This window comes from Zingiber officinale, chromosome 11B (assembly GCF_018446385.1).
Source record: "Zingiber officinale cultivar Zhangliang chromosome 11B, Zo_v1.1, whole genome shotgun sequence".
NCBI lineage: Eukaryota > Viridiplantae > Streptophyta > Magnoliopsida > Zingiberales > Zingiberaceae > Zingiber > Zingiber officinale.
The window spans coordinates 2,089,949-2,098,655 of NC_056007.1; the positions used below are offsets into that span (position 1 = coordinate 2,089,949).

An 8,707-nucleotide genomic window follows, 5' to 3' on the forward strand; every position below is an offset into this window, starting at 1 on the left:
CAGGGGTTCTGTACAATGTCTTCGATCTGTCAAGACTTCTTACCCAGTCCCTTCGAATAGGACTTTCATGCCCAGTCTCATCGACCAAGACTTTCTTGCCTTGCCTTAACTAGGTCTTTCTTGCAAACTTGATAAGCACATCCAAACCTCAAACATACTTAACTTTTAACCCTTTTCCGATATCAAAACTTAGGTTTGATTGTATAGTGCTTCTTTTACCAACATCTTCCTCCTGGGCTATCACTCGACACTACTCTAATCTCAAGGACAAGTTCTTTTCAACTTGTGGTGACTGATGTAGGAGGCTCCGAATAATTTTGTTCATTGTTTAGGATTATTTTTATCTTTTTGTATCTTAGGGTTTTGGGTTTATTTTAAGGTTATTTTCATCTTGTTAGATCTTAGGATTTTAAGTCTATTTAAACACTTGTTTGGGTTGATGTTAAGGATTCTCTTTTGATTTGGTAAATAAAATTATTTTCGTTTACATCTAAAGGTGACTCCTCTTCATTTACCAAATTCTCTATAATTCTTTTAAGGAAACAAGCCCGTAGAATAATCACTTTTATATTCTACCCATCGTCATGGATGTAGTGCCAAAAAAAACAAATTAAAATTTATAGTTAGTCATATAATTGATTGCTGAAAATATAAGAGTTGTATGGTCTCCAAACTATTATTCTAGTTTCATGAAACTTAGGAATTCATTTGTAAAAACATATAGATACAAGATAAAATGTACATTACACAATATACATATATCAATGTCTATAAAATTACTTATACAAAGTTCAAGATGGTAATAAAAAGATGCAAATTGCACATGCTTGCATATACATAAAACAAATTAACGAGCGCAATTTTGTGACCACATAAGTTCCTTCTCAAAGCTATAATTCCTAGTATTTCCTTGACTTATTTCATCCACCAATTGTGAGGAAGAGTGAGATGTCATACTGAGTAAACATTCAACATCTTCATTCCCTTCTAGAATACAAACTCCTTTCTTTTTCATTCTAACCTTTCTCATGCTTTGCAATTTATATTCAACTTCTTTCATTGTAGGCCTTTTCGCACCTTTCAAATTTAGGCATATTTCTATCAGACTACTGATTTCAAGAAACTCTTGCTTTGTTCCTTCTTGCAAAACACGATCTTCTATAAGATCAAGCAGCATATTCTCTCTTGCTGCTTGAAGGAAATTCATGGCTAGATTTTGTTGTAACCCATCTTTGGTTGAGAAGATGGGCTTCTTTCCAGTTAAAAGTTCAAGAAGAATAATTCCAAAACTATAAACATCACTTTTCTCTGTCAACTGACTAGTTTGATAATACTCTGGATCGATATAACCAAAGGTACCATGTATGGCAGTAACTATGTATGTTTGATCAAGAGGAATAAATCTTGATGCTCCAAAGTCTGATACCTTCGCCTTAAAAGTATCATCTAAAAGAATATTTGATGACTTGACATCCCTATGGAAGACAGACATAGAAGCAGCTGAGTGTAGATAGGCAAGCGCTCCTGCAGATTCTGAAGCAATCCTGAGACGATCATCCCATGATAATTTAGATTCATCTTGTGAAACATGCAGATGATCAGAAAGAGTCCCGTTAGAGATAAATTCATAAATCAGTAAAGGAACTTCGGTTTCTAAACAACATCCAAGGAGCTTAACTACATTCCTATGATTCATCTGAGAAAGAATCGCAATCTCGTTTATAAATTGGTCAATCTCACTCGTCTTAACTATTTTTGACTTTTTTATGGCAACAACTCGTTGATCTGATAGAATTTCTTTATAAACTGTTCCATGTCCTCCCCTTCCAAGCACTCGAGTTTCATCAAAATTATTTGTTGCCTTTTCTATTTCTTCCAGAGAAAATATGTTTGTTCTCTCTTCAACATGATCACTTGTGGAGATTAACTGTTGAAGTAGCAAACCATGATTCCTTAGAAAATTCCTTTTTTTGATTTTCTGTTGATTTCTTTGCTTCCATTTTTTGCCTACGATGGCCAATGTTATGCATAAGAGCAAGAGACTCGTTCCAATGCTAGCACCAAGGATGACACCTGCACAAAATTGATTTTGTTGCTTTTTTATTTTAATTGATTTGCCCATATAATTTTCCATAAATATCAATCATAAAATAATATTTCTTACATATATATACAATCTACTTAGAACTAGGGATAGGGATAGGGATAGGGATAGGGATGTACCTGTTGGTGCAAAATCCCTCAGGTCAAGGTTGACCTAGTTAACCAAGCTGAGTCTTGGTTTGGGTTTAGATGTTTGACAATAAGATATTGATCGAAGAAGAGTCAAGTAGGTCAAGGTTGACCGGATACTTGACTGGGAAGTCCTAACTGTCAAGTTAGGCAGAAGGAAGTCCTAGTGAGTGAAGCTAGGCAGAAGGAAATCCTAGTGAGTGAAGCTAGGTGAAAGTCCTGGTGAGTGAAGCCAGGTGAAAGTCCTAGTGAGTGAAGCTAGGTGAAAGTCCTGGTGAGTGAAGCCAGGTGAAAGTCCTAGTGAGTGAAGCTAGGCAGATGGAAAACCCTAGTGAGTGAAGCTAGGTGAAAGTCCTGGTGAGTGAAGCCAGGCAAGGAAGGAAATCCAGATGGATCAAGGATGATCGGACATCTGGTGTTGGGAAGTCCAAGTAGGTCAAAGGATTGACTGGATACTTGGCAAGGAAGGAAATCCAGATGGATCAAGGATGATCGGACATCTGGTGTTGGGAAGTCCAAGTAGGTCAAAGGATTGACTGGATACTTGGCAAGGAAGGAAGTCCAGATGGGTCAAGGTTGACCAGACATCTGGTGGAACTCCAAGTAGGTCAATGGAGTGACCGGATACTTGGCACGACGAGTAAAAGTCCAAGTGGGTCAAAGGGATTGACCGGACACTTGGTGGGGAGTCCTAGCAGTCAAGGGAGTGACGGATGCGAGGCATGATGTACCAACAGTCAAGGTTGACCGGATGTTGGTTAGGAGGATTGGGACTTGGTTTTGGGCAAAACCAAGTCGGATCGATCCGTGGATCGATCAGTGGATCGATCGTGGATCGATCCAGATTCTTCCAAATGGCTCGGATCGATCCGTGGATCGATCGAGGTCCCGATCGATCGGCCGATCGATCGGGCGATCTTCGCGCGATAAGCGCCGGATCGATCCGTGGATCGATCCAGCGCGCTTCTGAGCACGGCGCTCGGATCGATCCGTGGATCGATCCAGCCTCGATCGATTCGGAACATTGAATCGATCGGGATCCGACCGTTGGGGTTTAAAGCCTCAGCGAGCGTGGTCTTCGGCATCGCTTTAGCTCTTCTCCGATTCATTCCAGCTCCTCCACAGCTCTCTACAAGCACGTGATCGCCAGTTCTTGAAGGTTCTTGGAGGCTTTCCAAGTCAAGAGGCAGATCTATTGCAAGAGGAAGAAGTTAGGGTTAGGGTTTTTACTGCACATCTTGTAAGCTTTTGCTTAACTTGTATTTCCCTTTCTTCTTCTTGTACTGAGAGTCTTGTAGGGCTTCTCCGCCCTCGGTAGTTACCGAAAAGGAGTGTTTCATAGTGGAGGGTGCGTGCGTGGTGTGGATCCTTGGATTAGTCACCTCCTTTGGAGGTGGATACCAAGTAAAATCCTAGTGTTAGCGTGGTTGTATTTGTTTCTGTATTTTCCGCTGCATATCCTTGAAGAAACAAGCAACGCCAAGCGACGAGCACGCGACGAGCTATTCACCCCCCCTCTAGCTACTTTTGGTCCTAACAGTACCAAGTAAAAGAGAATTCCTTTTGTTGGGGAGGCATTCTCCTCGAACAGGATCACCAGATGTTCCTTGGGGACATATGCAATAGAAACTTCCATTTGTATTTATACAATCTCCAGTGCAAACTTTTGTAGAAGAATTACATTCGTTGATATCTAAAAGTCCATAACACTTTATCAATACATCAAAATATGCATTGGTTGATATCTATATATATATATATATATATATATATTTGACATAGTTAAATTTTAATTATATAGCATATAGAATACATATATTGGAAAAAGTGAGAAAGGATGTTTTTGTACCTTGACATCCGTCAGGAAAAGGAAGGTAAGGATTAATCCCATCGTAACCATGTTTGCATATGCATCTATACCCTTCATTTTTTACATCCAAACATGAGCTGTTTTCATAGATACATGCGAAGGTGGCGTTGTCTTTTGCAGCATCCTTGCAAGATTGGTTGTCTATTACCCAATCCATGATTGTCTGATCCTTCTGAGCCTTCGAGGAAGTGAAATGTGAATTTCTATTATCTGAATAGGATAAATAAATATACTCCAGTTGGCCTTCCTTCAATGAAATGTTGCTCACTACAGAATCACCGAATAGGAGAGTTGGAGGGCTGGAAGTTTCATTGCATGTTAGAGCAAAGTCTTCGTCTCGATAACAACCTTGTTGTAGCCCGAAGGGAAAGGAAATTGTAACATTTCCGCATTTGGGTTGACAATCTTTTGCAGGAGTGAATGTAAAATTTTTATCTGTTAATTAACACATTCATGAGCGATTAGCTCTAATGTCTATGAAGTCTATAAACCAATGCATCATTAATTTATTTAGTTCAAGTAATTAGAATGAATACTTTTACAATAGAATATAGAAGAGATTTAGAACCATTACCTAATTTACAACCATCATGCAGGTAGGGATTGCCCACATAATCTGAAGAACATCGACAATTGTAGCCACTGGTTTCTTCATAAAGGACGACATCATAACATTCACTTTTATCACTACGACATGCATAAGTGTTGGTCCTCTCCATAGCCTCTTTGCATGTTGAATAGTCATTGAAGTACCAAGCGAGAGAGGCCATCATTCCAGTTCTATTCGTATCGTCTATAAATCTTTGGAAGTCAACATAATCAATTAAGTCATCATCAAATATGGTGGCTATGATGCTGGAGGTGCTATTGATGAGCATATGATCCATTTTCTCATCAAGTCGATTTAACTGAATGGCCAATGAAAGATTGCTAAATCTTACACTATACAAGTCAATGCTACAATATTCATTTCTAGACATATATATCTGCTGAGTAGTTGAAGTGTTGATGGTACTGGAGCATATTGTAGTGCAAGCATCTATCGCACTATTGGTATCCAAATCAACAATAATGGCAGTAACACTACAACCGGCCACATGCAATATGTTATATCCAAATGAGCTTCCAAAATCATCAGTTGAATGTAATCCAAAAGACAGAGGTGAATCCTTAAGATTGATCAAGGCAGTGTGATTAGATTGTGCATCCACATCCAATGTGGCATATGGTGATTCAATGATGACCAGCCCCTTTTTCATATCAAAAGATCTTACTTGGATATTGCCATCTCCTAACAAGAGTCTTGGATGATCCTGGTCTTGTGAACAAGTAAGATTAAATCCAACAGCATAAGAACAATCAGTGCCAATGCCAAAAGGATACTCAATTTGTATATCACCACATGTTTTGGAACAATTGGAAGGGAGAGTAAAATTCTCATGTTCCATTAGCCAACTTGTAGCACCCTCCAATGATATCAATAATATAATATGTAACAGCAATTTGCCGATGAATTCCATTTTATATTCCTACAAATTAAATATATGCTCACACATTAATTAAATAAGGATTACTATTCCAAGGGAAAGCATGTAGTTCATGTAAAAATATTGCATCACTTCTAAATACGAGTTTGCGTGATGTTTAAGAAATTATAAAAAATAAGTTGTCTTTTTTATTTTTTATTTAAAAAACAAATAATAAGTTTATCTCATCTAGTCAATAATTTATGAGTGTTGCAACCAACAAGACATCTCTCATTGTGTATACTAACTTTAACTAATTTGTATGAGTGAAGAGAGGGAGTTGTAATTTGTAATTCTAGAAATTCTTAAGACTTGGGTCATCTAATTAAGTATTTCATATAAACTCCTACATAGTCCACATAATTGTTAGGTTTTTAGGAATTGAAGTGGATATCATTTTCTTAATTTATTGAGTCTGAGTTTGATTCGTTCAATAGGATTGACCAACTTAATAATATTGACTCAACCTATCTATTCAATCCAATCAGTCAAACTCAACAAGTCAGCTAGCAACTAGAGAAAGTCTTATGAATTGGGTCAAAATTAAGTCTATCTTAACCAATCATTAGGTGAGCTAGAGAATCCATTAACTTGATTTGTCCAATTATAAGTCTAAAATGCTGAAGACTTCACTCATATAATTAAGTTTTATATATAAACTCCTTCATTCGTCCACACAATTTTAAGTGGAGTTGATAGTCGTTTGATAGGAAGAAGAATATGAATATAAATTAAAGGGGAATTTTTTACTAATTGGAAATTGTTTAAAGAGCTTGGAATAGTTTACAAGATGGTTGATTAGTTTATAAGGTATCTGAAAATGAGATGCCTTGAGAGCTTTTAAGTAGAGCTATAATTATAGCTAGTTTTTTTTCTCACTTAGGTTGAATTTTGGATGCTTGAATGGAATAGAATGGAATGGGAAATAAAAGGAATAAAAATTGAATGGGAGATAAAAGATATTTTAATCAATATTTAACTCTTTTGTTCATCTAATTCTTTGCCAATCTAACTTACATCATTCAAGGTGCTCAATAGATATTGTTTGATCAACTCAATAGGCATATCACGCTCATTCGATTCAATAATTTTTTTTTATTCATCCATCCCAACCAATCCACTTAGCACATCTAACCTAATTAGTTTGCTTAATCTACCCAACAAGACTAGTTGGCCAAGTTTGCATGACCAAACTCATCCACTCAACCCAATTAGTTCACCTAGCCTATTAGTCCATATGCTTTCTAGAAAGAGGCAAGCCTAATCTAACTAGCCCGTTTGATCAAGCTTGACTAGGCTCATCCTTCACATTTTGCTTGACAATCCAGGATTCATCCTAAAATTAAAAAATTAAAAAAATAATAATCGAAAGTCCTAAATATGAATCTAGATATGTCAAAATTTTATGAAATAAGTTTCTATGTATTCGTATTGTTCCCCTGATCATTATAATGCCCTCATCTATAATTTTGACTTAATATATTGAGTGTGGTAATTTTTTAATAAGAATTTGATCTAATTCATGTTAAAAAATACAACACTCAATATATTAGATCAAAATTATAGATGAGGATATTATAATGATCAAGAGAACAATACGAACATATAAAAATTTATTTTATAAAATTCTGATATCTCTAAGTCTATATTTAATGAAATATATATAGTTTTCTACTAATTAAGAAAGTTAATATTCAACGCATATTCGTATATGTGTCCGAAACGTTAAATACAGGTCTAGAGATGTAGAAATTTCAGCTTGATTGGTTCATCCACCATGCCTACTGAGTCAAACTATCATCTTTCTTGGCCTACCCATCTCTATCATTCACTTGGCTTGATTAGTCCACTCAACTTGATTGGTTCACCTCACCCACTCAACTTGATTAGCCCATCCACCCAATTGACTCACTTTCGTTGGTTCATCCTATTTATGTCAAATATAATTTAAGATACTAGCTTGTGAACAAATATTAAATTTAATAGAGGTTGAATGTAGTCTTATGATTCCTAAAGAGTTAAATAGATTATTGAGCTATTCCTTTGAAATGAACCCTTCATGCTTAAACTATTCATCTAAACATCAAAATAAAATCATTGAGAGAATGAATCATTTCTATTTATATGTATTGAACACAATCTCGGAGTAAATAAATAATAATTAATTAAGACACAGAGAAGTAAGAGAGAAATACTGATATCAAATTTGGCAACCAAACTCACTTAATTATGCCCTCGTTCTTCAACCAAAGTACAATTATCCCATGCGATCTAGGTTCTTTATATAGAGAGAGAGAGTCTTGTAGTAACGTGGAATTTGCTTTGATCAAAGGATAAAGATCATGCATCTTTAATAATCCAAAATGAAATAATTATATTTCAGCTTGGATTTGACTTGAAGGAGTATGTGATCAGGCCAATCACTATCATTTCATTTAAGGAGATTAAAACAGAAATGGATAGAAATTAATTTCCTTGGTCACTTTTTTGCCATATCATTATTTTAATCTTCCACATGTTATGTTATTTTAATCTTATACGCGCCATGTATATACATTGATGTGCATGAAATTTCAATCGTATATTTTTCATTCTCCACAGGATAATCGTTGGCTGTTGTTCTAATAGGCTTCTTAGAGCGGTGAACTAATGCAATTTAGTGAATGTAATTAAAGTTAATTGTAAATTATATTTAGGTGTTATTTTCTTACCCTTATTATTCATGGGTCACTGGATTCACAATGGTTGCTTGACCAAAACTTATACCTTAGAACCAACTCAATATGTCCTTTAAACGTCAAAAGAGGATAAATTTTAAGACTCAGAATCAAACTTTATCTAAGTTTACGTGTGCGAAATTTAAAGATCTATATTTATTATAGAAAACCTGTAACCACCAAGTTTCAGGCCAAAAAGTATCATTTAGGTACTCATCCAAGTATTTGAAATTTTTTTTACTATTTTTAGTAATTTTTATTTTTATGATATTTAGGATAATTTTGATATTTCTAATATTTATGAGTCCTATTTTTCTATATTAGCGTACTATTGTGTTAATTTTGATTTATCACTTTATTAA

General features: G+C 35.5%; 1 protein-coding gene across 1 annotated transcript in view; it reads right to left on the bottom strand.

The window, feature by feature from the left end:
- Nucleotides 1-7,932, bottom strand: part of LOC122035167 (wall-associated receptor kinase 5-like) — a 47,669-nt gene extending 39,737 nt beyond the window's left edge. Inside the window, exons 1-3 of the mRNA XM_042594568.1 lie at nt 7,852-7,932; nt 4,677-5,631; nt 4,082-4,537 (exon numbers count right to left, since the gene is read on the bottom strand). Coding sequence (XP_042450502.1) covers nt 4,082-4,537; nt 4,677-5,622 — 1,402 coding nt within the window. The 5' untranslated portion in view covers nt 5,623-5,631; nt 7,852-7,932. The remainder of the gene's footprint in view (nt 1-4,081; nt 4,538-4,676; nt 5,632-7,851) is intronic.
- Between the last annotated feature and the right edge of the window lie 775 nt (nt 7,933-8,707).